The 23,234-nt window shown below is 43.1% G+C and overlaps 1 protein-coding gene across 1 annotated transcript in view; it reads left to right on the top strand.

Annotated features, from left to right (window-relative positions):
- Positions 6,686 to 23,234, top strand: part of LBR (lamin B receptor) — a 28,968-nt gene continuing 12,419 nt past the window's right edge. The window contains exons 1-7 of the mRNA XM_018060210.1: positions 6,686 to 6,814; positions 11,301 to 11,479; positions 13,287 to 13,502; positions 15,897 to 15,980; positions 16,643 to 16,835; positions 18,694 to 18,890; positions 20,736 to 20,790. Coding sequence (XP_017915699.1) covers positions 11,315 to 11,479; positions 13,287 to 13,502; positions 15,897 to 15,980; positions 16,643 to 16,835; positions 18,694 to 18,890; positions 20,736 to 20,790 — 910 coding nt within the window. The 5' untranslated portion in view covers positions 6,686 to 6,814; positions 11,301 to 11,314. The remainder of the gene's footprint in view (positions 6,815 to 11,300; positions 11,480 to 13,286; positions 13,503 to 15,896; positions 15,981 to 16,642; positions 16,836 to 18,693; positions 18,891 to 20,735; positions 20,791 to 23,234) is intronic.

Here is a 23,234-nt window from a genome sequence, read left to right as displayed (position 1 = left end):
TGGCTGTGTGCTGTGCTTAGTCCTCAGCCACGCCTGACTCTTTGTGACCCCATGGACTGTAGCCCACCAGGCTCCTCTGTCCATGGGATTCTCCAGGCAAGAATACTGGAGTGGGTAGCCACTCACTTCTCCAGGGGAACTTTCCGATCCAGGGATCGAACCTGGGTCTCCTGCATTGCAGGAGTACAATGAGTACACTGATACTTAAAAAAAAAAAAAAAATAGAAAAGAAAAAAAAATTACAGGGGAAAAGTGAATCTTCTAAAACAGCCTCTAGGGGGGAAAGGCATTGAGGCAAACCTGCAGAATTAGGGCATAGGAATCGAGAGCTGAGGAGGAAAGGATTAAAGGTGGAGGCGAGGGCCAGTTTGCATGCCAGGTGTGCTCAGAGGCACACAGTTACAAAGGTTCTGTGTCTTCAAAAGGTAGACAAAAAGCCCATGAGCTGTATTGTGATCAGCCTGGGAAGCCTCCAGCTGATTCGACAGTGGGGGCAGGTAGCAATTAGAAGTTAATGGCCAGGAGAACCAGGAGACTGCCCCAGGAACCAGGGGGGCTCAGGCAAAAGAAAGGGCAAACACTTTGGAATCTTTAGATCTGGGTTAGAATTTTCACTCCAGCACTTATTTCCTGGATGTGCCTTGGCATGTTTGTCGACCTGAGTCAATTTTTTATCCTAAAGATGGGCATAAATAATAACTATTTCATTGAATTGATTTGAGTCATAAATAAGATAAGGAGGGGACTTCCCTGATGGTCCAATGGTTAACAATCTGCCTTACAATACAGGAGACTCCAGTTTGATCCCTGGTCAGGGAACTAATATCCCACATGCTGTGGAGCTACTGAGCCCACACACTACAACTAGAGAGAGTCCGTGCACCACAGTGAAAGATGTGTATGATGCAATGAAGATCCCATGTGCTGTAACTAAGACCCAAGGCAGACAAATTAAAAAAAAAAAAAAAAAGGATAAGGAATAGAAGTGTTCTCCACACTCCAAGTTCTCATTAGACATTAGTCCCCTCTCCATCATATCCCTTTCTCCACCACCCAGATGCCAACTGCAGGTGCCCCCCACTTTTCCTAAAGGGTGTGGAGCAGTTTTACTGATAGGGTCTGAACAATCTCTAAAGAGAAGTGCAAGTACTGGACATTAGCGTTGATGAGCTCAGGCGTAGTTTGGCTGGTAGTGAAGCAACATGGCAATTACATATAACACGAACAAGTACACTCTGTCCCACACTGGGGCCCCCAGTCTGCCCCAGACAGAGTCTGGGTGGGAGGTGGGGGTGGAAGGCTGCCCTCAGGGATTTACAGTTTAGCCACTGTGCCAACACAAACCATGTGTCTGGGTTATGTCTAAACCCCATGTGAAGCATCCAATAGGTTCTTAATAGAAACATATTCTGGATTAAGATGGATAAGGGCTCAGAGATCGAGACAAGGGCAGAGGGAAGAATGGTCAGCAGAGTGAGTACTGGTGGCTGGGGGCAAGGGAGACATGGAGAGGAGGGCAATCGAGTTGTGCTTCTAAGGCAGAAAGCTCTCTTATCTACCCTGCTTAATGGGAACAGTTAGTGCCAGTGAAAGCTCCATTGCCTCTTCCCTTAACGCAGCCTCAGAAGAATCTCAGTTACTAGCCCAAGAGGGAGAAAATTTACTTAGTCTAGCTTTTGGAGAAACATAGATGACACAGTTTCCTAATTAGCTAACCAGTCATTTCTTTAATGGAGTGAGACACAAAGAGAAATAAAATATGATTCCTGCCTTTCAGGATGTCCATCACACAGCAAGGCAGTGACAGGCATATGTGGGCAGTGCCACGGGGGCAGAGAGATGGGGGAAGCTTTGCTGAGGATGAGCAAGAAGGCCATTCTTGGAAAAAGGGAGAAGGCATTCAAGCAATGTGACCAAAGCCCCATCAGAAATTTTGTAGAAATGGAGGGTGAAGTGGGTGGGAAAGTTCAGATAGGCATAAAAAGGAACAGAGGGAGCCCATCTTGGGGCAAAGATCTATGAGGGCAAGAGTTTCTGAAGCCCTTTCCTATATGCCATGCTATGAAGTATGAACATTTTCCTGCAGAAAAATAATTCAGGACCCCCAACACACCCATCTAAATTTTATGCTAATTTAAAAAGTTATTAATCAGCAAATGTTAAAAACAAAATGTTTGAATAATAATTACTTTCTGAACAAAGGATCTTTAAGTTTTAAGATTAAATCTGGGACTTCCCTAATGGTCCAGTGGCTAAGACTCTGTGCTCCGATACAGAAGGCCCGGGTTCTATTGCGAGTCAAGGAACTAGATCCCACGTGCTGCAACTAACAGTTCAAATGCAGCAACTAAGGATCTCATGTGCTGCAATGAAGATCAAAGATCCTAGGTGCTGTGACTAAGACCTGGTGCAGCCAAACAAGTAATTAAATGTTAAAAAAATTAAATCTGGTGAGTGGGTTAGATTTTTCACTTAGAATAGTATAGACCAAAAGACTGAGGATACAGCAGTCTTATATTTAATAAACTAGCACTACAGGAGGAGTCAAAGGATTAGATACTTAGATAAAAAACAAAAGTGCATTAAAAATTTATTGACACATATGCTATTGAAAACACCAGTTAATCTATACTATGAAAGTGAAAGTGTTAGTTGCTCAGCTATGTCTGCCTCTTTGCAACCCCATGGACTGTAGCCTGCCAGGCTCCTCTGTCCATGGGATTCTCCAGGCGAGAATACTGGAGTGGGTTGCCATTCTCTTCTCCAGGGGATCTTTCTAACCCAAGGATTGGACCTGGGTCTCCTGCATTGCAGGTGAGTTCTCTATTGTCTGAGCAACGAAGGAAGCCAATCTGTGCTAAAGGAGGATTCAAAGGACTTAGATACTTAGATAAAATACAACAAAGGCATCAAAAAGGTATTGACACATATGCTATTGAAAACACCAGTTAATCTATCTACAATTGATTAAAAATGCTGACCATGAACTTGAAATAAAGCTGTAATAAGAGTTGTTGGCTGCTATACCTCCCAATATGTATTAGGTTGGTATGAAAGTAATGGCAGTTTTGGATTGTGAATTTTAAATCATTATAACTAGGCTTAAACACATCTTTGTTATTCAAAATAGGAATCATTACAATCAACACATTTTTGCCAACAAGAAATAAGTTTATTTCTGTAGGATAAAAAATACATACTTTGGGATTTGATGAACTCTCAGAAAAAGCATTTTCTGCCTCCTGCTGGTTGTGGGAGCATTTTCTCTGCAAAAAGCTGTCGAGGTCCTTGAAGAAGTGATAGTAAGTTGGCAAGAGGTCAGGCGAATATGGCAGATGAACAAGGTAAAACTCCGTAGCACAGTTCATTCAATTTTTGAAGCACTGGTTGTGCAACTTGCGATTGGACATTGCCATCGAGAACTGGGCCCATTCTGTTGACCAATGCCAGTTGCAGGCATCTTGTGGATTTGCCGAGCATACTTCAGATGTAATGGTTTCACTGGGATTCAGAAATCTGTAGTGGATAAAACCGGTAGCAGACCACCAAACAGTGACCCTGACCACTTTTTGGTGCAAGTTTGGCTCTGGAACTTCTCAGTCCAGCCACTGAACTGGTTGTTGCCAGCTGTTGTATAAAATCCACTTTCATCGAAGGTCACAATTAGAAGGAGAAATGGTTTGCTGTTGTTGTGTAGAATAAGATGACACTTCAAAATGACAACTTTTTTGATTTTTGGTCAGCTCATGAGGCACCCACTTAATGAGCTTTCTTACCTTTCCAATTTACTTCACATGCCAAAAGACTGTAGAATGGTCAAGGTTAAGTTCTTTGGCAACTTCTTGTGTAGTTGTAACAGGATCAGCTTCAGTGATCCTCTCATTTGGTCATTGTCAACTTCTGATGGCTGGCCACGGAGCTGCTCATCTTCAAGACTCTCATTTCCTTTGTAAAATTTCTTGAACCACTACTGCGCTGTACATTTGTTAGCAGTTCCTGAGCCAAATGTGTTGTTGATGTTGAGAGTTTTCTCCGCTGCTTTACAACCTATTTTGAATTCAAACAAGAAAATCGCTTGAGTTTGCTTTTTGTCTAACATTATTTCCCTAGCCTAAAATAAACATAAATAAATAGCAAGTAATGTCATTAGCAAAGAAGCATAAAGCGAGAATTGTGGATTAAAATGATGTATAACATAACCACATTTAAGAATGTCTTCCAATATCAAACAGCAAAGTTCAACAATGCAAAACCACAATTACTTTTGCACCAACTTAATATAATTGGATTTAATCCTTACAATCACCTTGTAGAACAGGTACACTTATCATCCCCATTTTACAGATGAGGAAATCAAGCCTTTGAGAACTGGCTGGGAGAGGACTGAAAGTGAGTGTTAGAACTGAAATTCACACTGACTCACAGGGCTCAGTGATGTCTTGAGGATCAAGTGAAGTAAATAAATGAAGATACAAAAAGTCCTTAGAGCAGCAGGAGGCAGAGGACAGAACTTAATAAATAAAACTAGTTACTATGATTATTATACCAACTCCTGCCTCTTCTTTGCTTTCTTACTAGCCTTACCTCTTTTAAATTCTTCCACTGAAGCTGAGGATAGCAGTATACTTGGGTCCATGTACTGAAAGTCTCTCCTTCTGGCCTCTGATAGTTAAATATTTAAAAAAGTGGGGGCTAAGTAAGTGTTGCAAATACACATAAATGTAAGTTCTTCAAATAAAAATGAAAGAAAAAATTGTGTCAAGACCAACCTAATTATTTCATCACGGTAATCACGAACTCCATAGCTATGTGAATACAAGCCAATCACGTCAAACAACCTAGGTAAAAATGTGTTTTTATGAGACAGCTCTTGGGATTCTTTTATGAAAGGCTTTTTGCAGCTCACCGTGCATAAGAGTTTGTTATGAACAGTACCAAATGAGTCCAGCTGTACTTCTTCATGCCATGGGAAATTGTACCTAGACCTATATCCTGAAAGACATGTGTCAGACCTGATACCCCAGACCCTCTGGGAAGCAGAGCCAAATAATGGGCACATTAGAAGACATCACATTTCTTGCATTTCACATCTAAGCCTTCCTGGCCCCATGTATGTCTTTTGGCTGCCTTAGTGACAGTGCTGATTGGCTTTTCTTCTCCACTACTCAGTGGGAACAGGGACTGTGCCTCTTAGCTACCCGTTATGCTTTAATCTATTTTTTTTCTTGGTTGAGCCTTTCATTTGGGAAGTTAGTTTCCGGATCAGGGATCGAATCCATGCCCCTTGCATAGGGAGCTTGGAGTCTACCACTAAACTGCCGGGAAATACCAGTGCCAAGATACGGCTCTTCAAGTGACTTTATATATTCTGAAAATCCACAGCTGGCTAACGGTGGATGACAAATGTCTGAGAACTAAACTGGGAAATTCACCACTCATTCAACACTGGATGTGGAAGACAGAGAAAGTTCAATATGTTATTTGTTTTTTACTTTTTTGTAGTTGTAAACCTGGGTGTTTTGTAGTTGTAACTGAGAAAATGAGCAGTCTTGCACCGGAAGCTGGGCTATAAATGGTAAAGTCCACTTATAATTTAATGCACAGTGCTTCCAAAATAGAAATTTGCTTAAATTTACATAGATTAACCTAGTAGTTGGGTTAAAAAAATACTTTGATTAAAACCACACTGCAAAATGGGGAACCTCAGTGGACTGCTTTAAACTCTTGACCTCAGAGGAAGGAAACCAACTAACCAATAATGATAACTTGGAGAGAAAAAAAAAAAAAGGTTGAGGATCCATAACAGATTCGTCGTCAACAGTGTAATGATTCAGCATTCGGAGGCCAAGTAAAACAAGACTTGCGGGTGTGCAGGGCAAGTGGTATCTCAGCGTACACGGACAGAATTTTCTGTGCGACACCACACGTTGGTGAGTATCTTTTACTGATATCTCTGCAGGACCTCCCCGTAATGTTGATTCTCCTCCTTACATCAGCAGTCCTAGAAACGATGTGAGCTGTAGGGAACCTGTGGACATTTTTTTTACCAACCCCCACAACCACCCAATGGCCCCACTGCCCCCACTGTCCCCAAGCTACCGTCCAGGTCAGTTTCTACCGAGATGCAGCCATTGCCAAGACAAAGGAGTCCCAGATTGCCTTCGGAGCCACTGCTTGTCCGCAAGATTTCCAGAGGTTTTTTTTTTTTTTTTTTTTTAACACAGTAAGGAGAGCACTAATAGTGTTTCAGCAAGAAGTACTTTCGGCCTCCGAAAGTTGATCTTTAGTGATCGTTATGCAAATTTATTTTCTTTACAGCTTTTTACGATCTCTTTTGCCAAACTACTTCACACACCAATTTCCCTGCTGTGTATCGCCAGGCAACTGCGGCGCGAATGCTGGGAGGGAAAGGGTGGGGAGAGCGAGCAGTCCGTGGGTCTGGCGGCTGAGATAAGGCCGGGGGAAACACAGCCTTCTCGGGCTGAGCCAGGATCTAATACTCCGAAATCTGCCACCCGCAGTACTGGTCAGGCTGCTGGGTGGGGCGGGGCGGGGCGGACGCGCCACGTCTCGTGACGAATCGACAGCTCTGGGCATGATTCAAAAGGCCGAGAAGCCAATAGGAACCCTGGGAAGGCTGACCAGAGGGGCGGGGCGAGGAGAAGGCGGGGTCGGGGAGGCGCGCGCCCGGGTCGCGGGACCGCGGAGCGCGAGAGCGCGAAAGCGGGCAGTGTCGCGCGCGCGGAACCGCCGCCGGGTTGCTGCTCCGCGACTCTCCCGAAGCCGTTCGTGTTCCCGCAGGATCACCGAGCAGGTGAGCTCCCGAAACCCCGCCCCGCTCCCCGCAGCGCGGTCTCCAAGGGATCTGGGGGAGGCCCGCTGGGAGGGTTCGGCGGATGGGCAGGGGTCCCGGGGCGCCTGGCGTGGAGCGGCGGCTTCGCCCTCCCCTCCTCCGGGTCGGTCCGGGCGGCTGCTGGCGAGGCTTGAAGTGCGCCCGGCCCGGCCAGCTGCGGAAATGAAGCTATGGTTTTAAATTGCCGACGTTTCCCTCCATTTTGGACGCGCCGCGTCGGAGTAAAATGATGTTGTCTGGGGAGGATGTGTGGGTGGGTGATCCACCCCAGTGCCTTTGTCCCCGCCCTGCAGCATCGGCCCTCCCAAGACTGCTCCTAGCGCCTTTTTGACAGATTAGGCTGGTGGCTTGGCGGGCCCAGCTCTTGGGTAGGCAGAACAGGCGCGGCAGCCTGGCGGACGGGGAAGTGGGGTTGGCAAGTTGACTTTAATTGTCGGTGGTTGTCACTGCCCTGGAGGGTCGTGGCCGTCTCTGGCGACTTCCAAAGCTGGCTGCATGCATTGGATTCCCCCGCCCGGTGTTTCTCCGCACTCAAAAAACGGGCAGGTTTGCGTGCTCCTGCTAAAGCTCTATCTTTTTTTCCACCCTTCTTTTTAATATAGCTTTTTAAGGCTTAAAAAAAATAAGTGCTTGACTGCAAAGGGCCTGGTTCCAGGCTGTTCACCAAAATAATTACGCGGTCTGATCGGGAATCAGGCTGTTGATACTCAGAATGAGCCAGTAGATACATTGGACAGCGCGTGGACGATTCAAGGGTTCAACCTGGAGCAAGTGAACTTGCTCGCCTGATGTGTGGAGGAGCCTGCACCCTGCCGGACCCCAGCTAGACCCATGCTTCTGGTCCCAGCCCTCAGCGACCTTGCAAATAAACACGTGCACCTCTGTAAAGACACCGTGGTAACTGCCATGGAGAAAAGGATGGGTGTGTGTGCACTAATTTAGATCGAGCACCAAGTCCAATTTAAGTTTGGTTTCTGAGAGCTGTCTAGAGAGGAGGGGAAAGAGTGAGTACGAGGGAAATTATTGCTCCTTCGGTTATTTATTTTGCTTAGGACGATAGGGGGGCCATTCTGCCTGTGCAGCCAGGAAGATGGCAGTTTGTACTGCACCCTGCGGCAGGGGCAGGAGCTAGGCCAGGGGTTCCTGTTTGAGTTTTGCCCGGTAGGCCAGCCGTGGGTGCAGGTGTTGAAGAGGGAAGCTGTGAGGCTTCATTTGCTCTTCCCTTTCTTTGCCATGTTTAGACTGATTTGGGAAAGTGAAGAAAGATGACCGAAGATGTGATCAGCAGGGAATAGCACATTCTGTTGTGCTGATAAACAGTAACATATTGGAGCCGAAATGTGAAAGGATTCCAGTGCCAACTGAAGCTGAAGTTAGCAAGCATGTGGCTTAATAGAGAAAAGCCTGAGGGTCCCCATGTTTCCACTGCTAATGGGGGGATGCAGTCATTGTGTTCAGTAAACAGAATCTTTCTTTGCAGACATACTTGGCTAAAACCTCCCTTTTGAGGGAGGCCTATCTTTTGATTTTCTAGGCAATGGCAACACACTCATGTACTGTTGTCTGGAAAACCCCATGGGCGGAGGAGCCTGGCAGGCTGCAGTCCATGGGGTCGCTAAGAGTCGGAGACGGCTGAGCGACTTCACTTTCACTTTTTACTTTCCTGCATTGGAGAAGGAAATGGCAACCCACTCCAGTGTTCTTGCCTGGAGAATCCCAGGGACGGCGGAGCCTGGTGGGCTGCCGTCTATGGGGTTGCACAGAGTAGGACATGACTGATGCGACTTAGCAGCAACAGCAGCAGCAGGTGATGGTACGGTGACTGCATAAATGTCCTGGGGCTTTTCTGTCCTACCTGCCTCGTTACTCCTGCAGGGTTAGGATGTGATGCACTGTGCAATACTCGTGCAAAGTGGAGGTGTACCATCATAATGGCGGTGGTTTCATCTTTTGGAACATTTGTGTATGAGATAGAGGTCTCCTGAGAAGAATGCTGGTTGTCCCTTTTTTTCCCCCTTTTTTCAACCACCATATGAAAGATTGCTATTCCTAATTCTTTTTTTTAAGTTGAGTTTAGAGACCTAACAGATATCCACGAGATATCTTAATTTGTTTAACCCCAAATATTTGATTGATAACAGAAAAACCTCTTTGGCATTGACCTATGACCAGTATCGGATAGATACTGTGTATGTGGTATCTGTGCAATAAAATTTCCGAAAGGGACAGAATCTGCTCAAGGGATTTTCGCTGGTGGTAAAGATCCTGCCTGCCAATGCAGGAGATATAAGAGAGCTGGGTTTGAGCCCCGGGTCGGGAAGATCCCCTGGAGAAGGGCATGGCAACCCACTCCAGTCTTCTTGCCTGGAGAATCCCATGGATAGAGGCAGGCTACAGTCCATGGGTCGCACAGAGTTGGACATTACTGAAGCGACTTAGCACACACACAGTCAGCCCTTAATTCCTGAGGGACTGTGTTTCAAAAGTTTATGAAGAGTTATTTGAAACTTGAATGACATCTTCATGTAGAAAGATGTAATTGCCTTCTGCCAACCCTGGTCAACTGACATCAGAGAACTAGTACTGATAACAGAGGTTTGATTTTAAGGGGTCTGAGAAGAAGGAAGGGGCATAAGAGAAGAGAGGAGAGGGCACATTTCCTTCCTCTTTCTTAGTGTTTGGAGGCTTGGAGCTAAATGTTGAAATAGGCAAAACTTGCTGTTGTCACCTTCCTTTTTTGTGCCCCTCCTCCGGGTCCCAAGGTGTCCACCACCTTCTTTTTTCCAAGTTCCCCTCACGTGACTCCTCAGCCAGGTGGGACTTCATCCTCAGAGCCTTTGGGCTCCTTGTCCTTGCTCCCCCCGCCCCCACCCCCAGCCCAAACTCCTTCATTACCCCGGTAATGCTATCTCAGGTAGGTGCCTTGTACCTAACATGCAAATGGACTGACATCCTCTAATCACCACCTAAGTCTTTCTGTTTTCTTTCATCTACCCACCTAGCTCCTATCTGTCTAAACAAGTGAAGCTTGTGAAGCTTGCCTCTCCGATGATTAACGGGGAAGAAATGTGATGCTTGGGAAAGACTTTCTCAGGAGGGGTGTGATAATGTGACTTTCTCCTGTCTTAATTCTGGAGTGTCTTCAAAAACTCTGAGATGTTGGTATTGTTATGTAATCAGCTCTTGACAGGAGCTGAGTGAGGAATGTCTGTTTGTATGCCCAGAGGATATTTCGGGGATGAAGGTGATGCAAGGAGAGATTTTTCTGTCGTACTGCCTTCTTCAGAGGGCCTAGCTTGTTCACTTGGTGTTGTAGATGTCTTCAGGAGCTGGTTTTATCCTGTGGAAATGTGAATCTGCTGGTCCGTTGAGGGAGAAGCTCTTACTACCGAAGAGCTAGAAGCACCCAGCAATCAGTCGATGTTTGAAAAAAAGTAGCAAACAGGTCTCATGTAAGTGGCAATTCCTGCAGATTGCTTGTGGCTTCTTAAGGTGTTGTTCTTATACCAGGCTTCATGGGCTGTGGTTCACTGGAAAAGAAGGCTATAACTGGAGATTGATGTTTGCTGTAGGCATTTGAATAAAGAGCTAGGATACTGGCCTAGTTATGTGGTTGGCAGAATTACTTGGTATGCATTTGAGACTTCAGCTGTAAAACTTGAAAGATTTGTGAAAACCCCAAATTTGCTCTTGATTTTGGATTTGAAGTTATTTTTCTTGCTCTTGGTAGGTTATATAATGTTAATTATATTTGATCTCCTTGCAGTCCAAGGGACTCTCAAGAATCAATTGTTCTATATTTGTCCTATTGATAGTTATTGTTGTTATCCTCTTGTGGTGCCTAATTTATAAATTAAACTTTATCATAGGTATGTATGTGTAGTATCCATGGGACTATAGTATATATCCCCATAGTATATACGGGGCTTTGCACTGTCTGTGGTTTCAGGCATCCACTGGGGATGCCTGGAGGTCTTAGAATATATCCCTCTCGGATAAGGAGGGAACTACTGTTTATGTAGATTTAAATGTCAGGAAATATGTATACTTCGTGAGATTGTGCCTTGCTAATTAGAGAAGTGTGGTCGCTGTAGGTGGGTGGTGTTTTGCATGGTGCAAATCATTTGAGCCTTTATGTTTTGTCATATTTAATCCTCAGTGCCACTGCTGTGTGTAGTGTGATTTCCAGTGAACTATGGTGTGGCAGAGAGAACAACCTCTGTGTCCTGACTCCGCCACTTCATGTCGTCTCTGTGCCTTGGACAGAACAGTTAACATATTTAAGCTTCAACTGTAAAACAGGAATTGTACACTCTTTCCTCCAGAGGCTTCTCCAGCACGAAAGTCTTGACCAGTTAAATATTTAGGAAAGTTATATTTTAGTGTTTAATGTGAAAAGACAAATGTGTATATGCCCAGACTCTTTTTTTTTTTTTCAACGATTCAGACAGATTTTTGAAAATGCCAAGTAGGAAATTTGCCGATGGTGAGGTGGTAAGAGGTCGATGGCCTGGGAGTTCGCTTTATTATGAAGTAGAAATTCTGAGCCATGACAGCAACTCCCAGCTTTACAACGTGAAATACAAAGATGGAACTGAGCTTGAACTGAAAGAGAGTGATATCAAGGTAAGCGCTTTTTGGTTTATTGACCATGTTTATAATAATTGGGAAATCCTGGTAGCATGGTTTTTAAGCTTGGAGCAGTCAGGTCTGGCTCTCACACTCCTTCTCTGGATCATATCCTGATTTTGGCTCTGGAAGTGGATCAGTGAGGCACAGTGCTGTGTTCCTCGGAAGCTCCAAGTCTGCTGAAGTCAGACACTTAGATCGCCCTCTCCCTGGTTTAATTCACTCTGCCATTCTGTGACAGTTTGTCATGGGTGGTACTGGAGGGTAACAAGAATAGGGAAGGGCTTGGGGTTTGGGGGCAGCCTTTCAGAGCTGAGTGCTGAAGACAGATAGAGAAACTCAGGTGATGGGGCCAGGGGCTTCCACAGTGGGTTGTGTGCCAAAGGCTTGGGTGGGGGTGGAGACAGACAACCAGTGCTGAAAGGGTGTGGTGGACAAGGGCCAGAGGAGGGTTAAGAAGGAACCAGAACTGGAGGGGTTTGGGCTTCATCCTACACACTGAAATTTAATCAGGAGAGTGACGTTAGTTAGATTTGAGCCCAGGGCTTCTCAACCTGTCTGGTGAGGACCTGAGCTTGAAAATATCTGATCCATGGTTATATAAGTACTTATTTGTATATCATAATTACTAGGCAAATGAAAGAAAAAGTACAAAATAAAAGCCCTGACTTTTAATTCTCAGATGCAATAGACATAAAATTACTTGGTCAAAATGGTATAAAAATTTCTACTCACTTCTTCTCAATTTCATTCCTTGTCTCAGATCAGTAACCCATCTCGAGCCCACAGCCTGTGGACCACAGTTCGAGTGCTGTAGACCAGGGATCTGTGGCGGTTTTGAGTAAAAGAACAGGTTGCAGATGTCTGAGGCACTGTGGGATGTATAGTTCGAGCAGCGTGAGAGTAGGTCTGGGTGCAGCAGTGTCTCAATGAGATTTTATTCACAGACACTGAACTTTGAATTTCAGATAATCCTCATGTGCCACCAAGTTTCGTTCTTCTTTTATTTGCAGTCATTTAAGAACTGTAAAGCCATTCTTAGCTCTGGGACCACACAAAGTGGGTGGGAAGGATTTGGACTGGGGGGTAGTTTGCCTTCCTTGAGGTCTAGATCCCTGGAAACATTTGGAGTAGGTTAGGGCAGGGTAAAATATTACTTAATAACCCAGTCTTGGACTTTTTTTCAAAAATCTGACAGTGTTTTATTTGGAGTGAAACGGTGGGACTGATTTTCTTGTTATTTTTTGTGTGCTCTTTTCTTTTGTCCCATCATCTCAGTCTTTTTTTCTTTAAAGATTTTCTTTTCTTTTTTTGATGTGGACCATTTTTAAAACTCTTTATTGAATTTGTTAACATATTGCTTCTGTTTATGTTATGGTTTTTTGACTGCAAGGCATGTGGGATCTTAACTACCTGACCAGGGATCGAAACCCCCTGGATCAGGAGGGGTGAAGTCTGAACCACTGGATTGCCAGGGAAGTTCCCATCTCAGTCTGAGTCAATGTTATCATATCTCTTGTATATGTTATTGGGACAATATACAGCTACTTGATTTAGAATAAGCATTTCATGGCAGTACCGTCAAAGGAGAGTTAGGGGTGGAAAGGCTGCCTTGGCCTCGGGAGAGACAGGCCATTGCCGCAGTTGTCATTGGCCTCGTTGGATGGATGCTCTGCTCCCATGAGCTCCTGAAGTGACTTTAGAAGCATTGGTGCCAATCACCGCCATTGCTCCCTTCTTGCAGTGTGGGTCTGTATGTGTTGTGACTTAGACGCTGAAGCTCTGCCTTCTCCTCCCTCTCTAGCCTTTAACCTCCTTCAGGCAAAGGAAAAGTGGCTCGACTTCTAGTTCTCCCTCTAGACGCCGGGGGAGCCGCTCGAGGTCTCGCTCCCGGTCCCCTGGCCGGCTCCCAAAAGGTTCCCGCCGATCCGCCTCAGCGTCGTACCAGGCTGACCTGAAGGAAGCAAGGAAGGAAGCCAAGAAGGACATGTTGGAAGTTAAACTGACTCCGCTGGTGCTGGTGCGTGTGTTTGGGAGCCCTCCAGCCTCGCATAGTGTTTAGTCTGCCCAGATCACGTCTCTCCCTTTATGTGTTCACGTGTGACCTGCAGTTAATAATAGTAAAATGTCAGGGAAACATCAAATATGAGGTGGTGACTTGGAAAGGTTACATTAGAAAATGACTGTTTGGAAGAATAGAAGGTATAATGCTTTTAAGTGCCATGAAAAAGAACGTTTTTAAGTTTTGAGTGTTACTTAATGTTGTGGTTTTAAAAGAAAAAAAGCAGTGTTTAAATTTTAAATAGATGCAAATTATAGATTGAACTAAGTTTTTATCGTAAATAAAAGTTCATGTAGACAATAATGAGACAAATAAATTTAAAAAATTGAAAGAAAAGAATGAGACATAATATATGGTATAAAAACATTCTTGCTTAGTATCACTGTACTTAATTACCTTCTGTACTCAAAGATGACACTTTTAATTGAATTACTTTCACAGTTCAAGGTTGGAAATATTAGGGTATGCAGAGCCTGTAGGACCTTGCAGAATGAATAATTTGGATCATAGACCAAATCAAAATTATAAATAAACAGAATTGAAATGTCATTGTTTACTCTCTTTACTTAATGTTACCTCTTTCCTGGACAAAATGCACATAGATTTTTAATAACCTTAAAAAACTGGATTATTACATAGTATTTTGCAGTCAGATTTAAAAATTTTAAGATATTGGGAATAACCGTCTATTATATTTTCCTGCATCACTTTTGTTGTTGTACAGTATTGTTTGGATTTACTGTAAATTGTATGGAGGTAACGTAATTGTTAGCACCCTTGTTGATAGGCATTAGCTTTTTTTCTTTCTAAATTTTCATTATTATAAACAAATATTCTTACACATCTGATATATCCTTAGGATAAAATCTTATAAGTGGAACTGTTCTGTCAGATGGATAGAGTAGATTTGAGGCTTTTACTGCATATTGCCAAATTGTTTCAGGAAAGTTTATACCAGTTCAGGTAGGGTGTGAATGACTATTTTCTCATTCTGAGTAAAATAGTTATTAGGTTTTTTTTTTCCGCCAATATGATCATCAGAGATTTTCAACTCACTGTTTTAAATTGCATTTTGATGATTATTATATTAGTGAGTTTGACCCTTGTCAGTGGCTCTCTTTACTAGTCAGATGACTCGGGGTCAGGAACAAATGTTGTATGGTTTCTGTCACATGTCATTTTTAGCTTTTAGTGACCACTATATTTTTTACAGTGTAACTTCCTTATAGTCCTGGTGACCCAAGAGCTACAGACTAGCTTTGCTCTTCACCAGTTGAGCCCTGGGCTCACCACGGACTCATTGCTGAGTTGAGGATGGTGTGATGTGCATGAAAGACCGTACTTAGAATGCACGTAGCTTTGACATCATGTCATCCTTGTTCTTTTGGACTCCTGACTGTGATATTTGCATTACTTTGCTTCAGCGTGGATACCCTGTCAATTTGCCATCATTATAGTTTAGGGTCAGTTGACTAGCTACGTTACAGGATTACACTGTGGTTGCTGTGGATCACATATTGGACATTTGCAAAACCACTGCTAAGTGGCTCATTGACACTTTGATAAACTTAAGTATATGTCGAATGCTGTCACTGCTCAGTTAGACCTTGATTTGAGCTAGAACTTGGTCCTCTATTAATGTTGTCTTCTGATAGCTAGCCCCTCAAAGGATATATTTATCTTTTTAATTTGTTTTCCTCCTATTGCTTTATTAGCAGTATAATCTGTCTGTGACTTTAAAGGAGCAAAGTGACAGGTTTCAGCCGTACGTGGCCTGGAAAATGTTTTGCAAATTTAAGTCCTTCCTTTGTACAGTCAATAAGAAATTCCCTCCACTGCGTAAAGAGAATGACATTCAAGGAAAGGGACTGAGTTGAGAAAAGAGAATTAGGGAGAGAAAATGTAAGGTTAAATAAAAGTGAGGTAGATGAACTCGAGAAAATAGGCAGTTCACAGATTACTAGTAGTACTCTGTAAGTACCCACCATTTCTTCATTTCCTATTATTTAGAGCATCTGTTACTGAATAGTGAAATTATAAGATTTAGTCTGATTTTGTTTAAAAGATGAAACATTTTATGAAAAATGTTATATTACAGAAAAATCCCAATGAACTCTTTGGCCAACGCAATAGAAACCTCTAAGAGCCAATCTTTTGAAGATTGGGAAATTCTAGTCAATTCTATTCCGTTTCATTTTTGGCAAAAATAGGCTGAAATAGGCTGAGTTCAGACTTTGAAAATCTTTGATTGGTTTTATTGCTTGGTTTCATAGTACTGAATTTTTACCATCATGTTCCCTTTTACTAAACTACCATTCTTATGGTTAAAATGTTTTATATTCTTCAATTTAGAAGCCATTTGGAAATAGCATCAACAGATATAATGGGGAGCCCGAGCTCATCGAGAGGAATGACATACCTCACAAAAACACGCAGGTATGACGTGGTTCATTTCTCCTCTTGGGCAATCTTTTTCTTAGTTAAAGTGACTTTCTCTAAAGAAGCACATTGAAAACCACCATTTTTCTTAGAATCTTTTCTAAAATTCTGTCCTTAAATTAAGACTAAACATAGAGGTTGTCATACTGAGTGAAGTCAGTCAGAGAAGGAGAAATAGCGTATGATATCCCTTATGTGTGGAATCTAAAAAGAAATGATGCAAATGAACTGAGTTACAAAACAGAACGGGACTCACAGACTTAGAGAATGAACGTGCGGTTGCAGGGGGGACAGGGTAGTTATGAAGTTTGGGATGGTCAGGTACACCCTATATTTAAAATGGTCAACAGACAAGGACCTACCGTATAGCACATGGAGCTCTGCTGAGGGTTATGTGGCAGCCTGGATGGGAGGGGAGTTTGGGTGAGAATGGATACGTGTATATGATGTATGGCTGAGTCCCTTCACTGTTCTCCTGAAACTATCACAACATTGTTAATCGGCTGTGCCCCAATACAAAATAAAAAGTAAAAAAAAAAGTGTAATTTAACAAATTTATTAGTTTATATGGCTATATTAAGATACTGAATTAGTTAATGTGGTAGCATTCATAATACTTATTGACTATAGATACTTAATACTTTTTATCTTTTAAATAGGAAAAATTCCATTTGTCACAAGAGAGTAGTTATATACCTACACAGTATAGCCTTCGTGCAAGAAGAGAAGAGATCAAATTAAAAGAAGTAGATTTGAAGGAAGAAACAGTTGTCACAAAAAGACCTGCGTTGTTGAGAACCTCTGAAGTGACAGCCACACAGTCGAAGGACTTAGAGTTCGGAGGAGTGCCTGGTAGGTATCAGAATCAGCCTGGGGAGGGCAGGTAGCGTGGGCGAGTGGTCATTGCTGTGAAGTGAGCAGGAAAGGCCTTTCTCTGAAGAAATCTGCAGGCAGCCAGGGAGTGAGCCTGGCAGGGGCCTGGGAAGAATTTTCAGTTAGGAGGAACAATAGGTGCAAAGGCCTGAGTGGGAGCATTTTGGAGGGTTATCATAGAGGAGAAAGGGTGCCCTTGTGGCTGTATGTAAAACTTTTAGCGACCTTTTCATAGGTTTTGAGCAAAGAAGTGTAAGGTGATGAAGGGAAGGTTGGTATGAAAGTTGTATGTAGGAAGGACAGTGAATGATTGGTGATTAGGAAATCTGCTAATGATCAGATCATGATGTCAGGGCCTGGCTTGGCAGTAACACTGGGAATAAGCTGCCTGCTTCCAGTGGGGTCATGGTGTCTGCCTTACCTGCTGGACAGGTTGCTTTTGAGGGTCAAAGATCTGAAGCATTCAGAGGCTTGGAGTTATTAAGTGGGTGGAGTGGTGAGGTTTTATGAGGTTATACCAAGAAAGGACTTCTTGGTCAAATGGTTCAAAATTCTGCATGGCTTAACTCCTTTGTATTTTATAAGTTGTAACTCATGTATGGATGTGAGAGTTGGACTGTGAAGAAAGCTGAGCGCCGAAGAATTGATGCTTTTGAACTGTGGTGTTGGAGAAGACTCTTGTGAGTCCCTTGGACTGCAAGGAGATCCACCCTGTCCATCCTAAAGGAGACCAGTCCTGGGTGTTCATTGGAAGGACTGATGCTGAGGCTGAAACTCCAGTACTTTGGCCACCTCATGCGAAGAGTTGACTTATTGGAAAAGACTCTGATGCTGGGAGGGATGGGGGGCAGGAGGAGAAGGGGACGACCGAGGATGAGATGGCTGGATGGCATCACTGACTTGATGCACATGAGTTTGGGTGAACTCTGGGAGTTGGTGATGGACAGGGAGGCCTGGCGTGCTGCGATTCATGGGATCACAAAGAGTTGGACACGACTGAGCAACTGAACTGAACTGAACTAAACTCTAGGTGGTGTCCAACACTGCTTAACAGTCTGTGCACATGCTACATAAATGTAATAATGTTTGTTTTTTTAAAAATAATTTTACTTCTTTATTTTTGGCCCTGCTGGGTCTTCATCACTGTGCAGACTTTTCTCTTGTGGTGGGCAGGGGCAGCTCTGTTGCCATGCTTGGGTTTCTCACTGCGGGGGCTTCTCTCGCACGGGCTCGAGGGCGTGGACTTGTGTAGTTGTGGTGTATGGATTCAGTAGTTGCAGCTCCAGGGCTTCAGGGCACAGGCTCTGGTCCTGTGGCACGTGGGATCGTCCCAGATCAGGGATCTGACTCACGTCCCTTGCACTCACGGGCGGATTCTTTGCCGCTGAGCCATGAAGGAAGCCCTGAATGTGGTACTGGTTTAATTGTTAGAAACTTAGGGATATAAAGTTTTTTGTGTTTTAAAGATTAGACCAATAGATAGTTTTTAGATGTTCCAGTCTTCAGATTGCTGGAATCTCAACATATTTTTTCCCATTGTGGTTGGATTTTGAATATTTCAGAGGTTGGTTTCTGAGGTGGAATCTAGCTCTTCAGTGCTGGTTGTGTGCTTTTTTTTTTTTTTTTTACTACTTTTATGCCTGTGGTTGCTTTCCCAGAAGATGTAACAGGTGGACATGAGGACTATCTCGTGGGACATTAGACACTGGTTTCAAACAGCTAGCCAGACTTGAGTTCTGACCTTCACTAGAAACTCAAGTGATTCTTGCAAAAAAAAAATGAAACAAACTAGCCTGGATTGAAATAAGAGCCTTGAATGTTCACTGATTATTTACAGGTGTTTTTCTCATCATGCTTGGCCTGCCGGCCTTCCTCTTCCTGTTGCTGTTGATGTGTAAACAGAAGGAGCCCAGTCTTCTGAATTTCCCACCTCCTCTGCCAGCTTTGGGTGATTTATGGGAAACCAGAGTCTTTGGGGCCTACCTCCTCTGGTTTCTCCTTCAGGCTCTGTTCCACTTACTGCCGATTGGAAAGGTAAGGTTGTGTTGATGGGGCGTAGTGTAATGAGATGGTCTTCCTTTCACTCCCATGTTTATGTGAAGGTATTGATAGTAGTTTTAAGGTTAAAAGCTGTCCATGGTCACAACCACCCAAGCTTAGAAATTTTAGTTTGTTAAACCTTTACTCTTTGTGTTCTGTAACACTTGCTTATCAAGCAGAACTTTAAGAATCTGATTAGGGTTCTTGTGTAACTTTCCAGACCAAATAGGAAAGAATAAGCTATTTTGCAAAATAGCCCGAATAATAGCAGAGGTTTCTGGGGAAGAAAAAAGTTTCCTCATATGTCATTTCAGGTGCAGAATTTTTAATTATCAATTGATAGGCTACTGAGCTCAATGGACTTTAGTCCGCTTCTTTTACTTTTTAAAATATGATAAGTTTTCTAATTTTCATCTCAGAACTTTGTTGTTTGGATCATTGAATGTTCTCTTCAAACTCATGCAGTTTCTTTAAAACTTGTCCTCATTGCTGAGTATAGTCTTTTTTTTTTTTTTTTTCCAGTAGAATCCTCTACTTGGATATATTTAAAGGAACATGAGATTCCTTAATGAATAAATAATTCATTTAAAGATCTTATTCTTAGGGCTTTGCAAGTTTGCCAACTGTCTGTAGACGAAAGGATCAGTTTTATTGGGAATGGAGAATGTCAGTGATAGGAGGCTAGAGCTGCAAACTTTAAATACTTTGGGACCTCACCATAACATTGGCCTTAGAGAGGATTCTTGTGATATGAATTTTCAGGTATTTTTTTAATAAGATTCTACAGTAAAAATCACAAGTTCAGATAAAGTTAAGTTAAAGTTAGGTCAACTAGATAATATTTATTGAGAAAAGCAGTTTTGATGGGGATTATATATATTTATATATATATATATATATATATATATATTTCACAGACTAAAACCAAACATAGGAGTTATTAGATACCTTTAACAGATAAGAATCATTTGAAATTAGCATGTGGTTTTGCTAATCCTGTGATCTCAAACAGACATCACATTTCTACTGGGTTCCCTTTCATAGCTAATGAAAGAGTATAGTAGTTTGGCCGAAGACAGATGATACCGTATTAGTATTTTATAATTTATAATGAGTTGCACCGTTTCTGAATATTGGGGAGTAAAGTTTCGTTGCCATTGGGCAAGTGAACTTTTTAACTCATCCCATTCAAATGTGTTTCTTGAGTACCTTTTACTATGGGGATGCTGTGGGTGATCCAGATGAAGAGATGAAATGGTCCAGTGAACATGCTCACTGTCTCTTATTGGAGATAAAAGAATCACATGAAATGATTGAATAACTGGGTGAGCATATATTTATAAACAGCAGAGCAAGTAAGTATATGAGCTCCTGCCATCAGTGATACGGGCCATAGTGAACTGGGTGAGTGGGGTTGACCCTGATTGAAAGGACTGCACAAATGTGAGGGGCTGGAGTTGTACTCCACTTTGTAAGCAGTGGGGAGTCGTTGAAGGATTTGAGCTAGAGATCAACTACATGTGCAGGTTTTTGAAAACACATCTAGTCTTGTGGTGGGACATGGGATGGTTGGGGGAGGGTAGCTATTGCAATAGTCTGAGCACACAGAGAAGTCACTACTAGATTTGTATTTGAGATAAACTCCTGAAGGTGGAATTACTTCACCAAAGGGCGTGCTGCAAAGATTTTTGAAACTTGTTACTAAACTTTCCTACCAAAGACAATCCTCCTTGTTGGGCATATTGAAATTTAGGTGATTTTACAAGATGCCCACACACACACAGTAAAGTGATGTGCTTTTTAAATTTTTTAATTAAAAAACAAAACTTTTCTTTTAAGGTTGTAGAAGGAACACCTCTTACCAATGGAAGAAGACTCAAGTACAGATTAAATGGTAATCTTTTTTTTTTTTTTAAGACTTGAATTGATGACTTGATACACAGACTTTTGGGTGTTGTACTCTTTTAAACTATCAAAGCTGATTGCACCATTTCAGTAAAACGTAAATTATTTCTTAGTAGTCTAAAGGGCATGCAAGTAAACTGCTCACACCTGCAGCCAGTATGTCACAATTATGCTGTGTAGGGTAACAAGCCCCTCAGTCACTCTTTTCCTCTCTCCAGTTTTATTCTCTTTTTATGTACTTGTTAATTTACTTCTGGCTGCGGTGGGTCTGTGTTACTGCCCGCAGGCTTTCTCTAGTTGCAGTGAGCAGGGCCTGCTCTGATTGCGGTGCACAGGCTTCTCACTGCAGTGGCTTCTCTTGTTTGGAGCACAGGCTCTTGGGTGCGTGGACTTCCATAGCTGTTGTAATGAGTGAACTCAGTAGTTGCAGATCCCAGGCTCTAGGCATGCAGGCTCAGTAGTCCTGGTGTATGGGCTTAGGTGTTCTGTGGCACGTGGGATCTTCCTGGACCAGGAATGAAACTGGTGGTGTCCCTTGCATTACACGTTGGGTTCTTAACCCCTGGACCACCAGGGAAGCCCCAGTTTTATTTTCTTAATAGTATTTATTATTCACTGAAGCAGTTTTGCACAAGCATTTTATCATCCTGAGTCTTCTCCATGTAGTGAAGTCCTACACGATATAGGCTTCCTGGCCACTCCTGCTCTAGGGAGTTCTTGCTCATTTGCCCCGGCCACTGGCCTGTGGGCCATCTCTAGGCTATATTCTCAGTGCTTTTGCCTGGAAAACTTTGCCCCTGTGTCAGCTGCCTCATCTCTGATGTCTCTCTGCTCAGAGAAGCAAGCCCTCAGGTCCCTTTCTTTCCTTTACCCTGCCTTATTTTCCTGTATGATAGGTCTTCCAGACATCAGGGTGCTTGTCTGTTCATGGGGGTCTCCCCACGAGAAGGTGACTTGTGGGCTGGGACTTGGCTGTGTCTTTGTGGTACCCTCGGTGTCAGCAGAGTGATTGGCCTGTAGGAGGCGCTCGTTAGTGGGAGCTCTGAGTGGATGGAGTGGAAGTCTTCACTGAACATCTCAACAAGAGGGCATTGTCCCCCTTGATCCAGCACCTCCTGTGGTTGGAGTGTGTGCTGAGAAAGAGGATCAGCCTACCTTTGCCATGTAAAGACTGATGAAGTTTCATTAACTTAAGAAATAAATGCATATATAGTGTGCTGCACTGTGCCTAGTCGCTCAGTTGGGTCTGACTCTTTGCGATCCCGTGGACTGTAGCCCACCAGGCTCCTCTGTCCATGGGGATTCTCCAGGCAAGAACACTGGAGTGGGTTGCCATGCCCTCCTCCAGGGATATATAGTGTAGTTACCCTTAGTGTAGTTAACTAGACTGAGTAGACTGTTTTCCTTTCCTTGGGAATTATTATTATCATTTTAAATTCTTGGGCTGTTTTGACCCTGTCACTTCTCACCTGTTTGACTGTGGGTGCCTTTTTCAGTGGCTCACCTGGCATCCACCATATCTGAAGTCCCTCTGCTGGGCTTCAGAGGGGAAGCCAGAGGTGCTCTAGATGCCTCTTGTGCCAAGTTGTAAAGCAGCGAGCCTAGCTCAGCCCCTGACCCATGGTGGTTGCTTGACACTTCTTTGCTGCTACTGTCAGATATTTTGTTTACTTTTACCGGATTCCTTGCTTCTGGAACCAGGTGTAGAATCTGCCCTATGCCTTGCTTCCCCAGTGAGGCTGAATCTGGGGAGGGATGGGGTGGTGTCCACTTCTTGCCATCAGGTCTGTCACTATTTGTGTTTTGTGAGCTTCTCTCTAGGTGCCCATTTGCCTCTGAGTGCTCTTCTTTTTTGTTTCGGTTTCCCTTTGAAGGCGCGGCTCCTCCCAGGCTGAGCACAGTAGTCCTGTGCTTGGAGCTGGCAGAGCACGCCAGCAGTGGCTGGACCAGTTGCTTGATCCTTCTTTTTAAAATTTCCTCGTCTGATTACTCTCACTCTAGCATTAGAAAATTTTACCATTATAAACTAAGGAGAGTCCTAAGATGTTTTGAATAATTTAATCCACATAGGCGAGAGAGCAAGAGCAAGACACTGTGTCATCTACCATTCTTTTTCTTTAATATTCATAAATTTTATGAGTGTTAAATGAATGTTTTACAAAGTTACTCTTTAGAGTAAACATGATAGGTGGAAAATGTGGATTTAAATAGTTAATTAGAGATGACAGTTTTACTTTACAAAAACTTTGGTTTCATAATTCTTTTTTTTAATTAAAATTTTGTTTTAATTGGAAGATAATTGCTTTATAATATTGTGGTGGTTTTTGCCATACATCAACGTGAATTGGCCATAGGCATCCATGTGTCCCCTTCCTCCTAAACTCTCCTCCCATCCCCCTTTCAGAATTCTTATAATATCTACCTCTTTTCTGT

This window comes from Capra hircus, chromosome 16 (genome assembly GCF_001704415.2).
Source record: "Capra hircus breed San Clemente chromosome 16, ASM170441v1, whole genome shotgun sequence".
NCBI classification, from domain to species: Eukaryota; Metazoa; Chordata; class Mammalia; order Artiodactyla; family Bovidae; genus Capra; species Capra hircus.
Note: the sequence above shows the minus strand (reverse complement) of the source record. Positions and strands in the feature narration are given on the sequence as shown.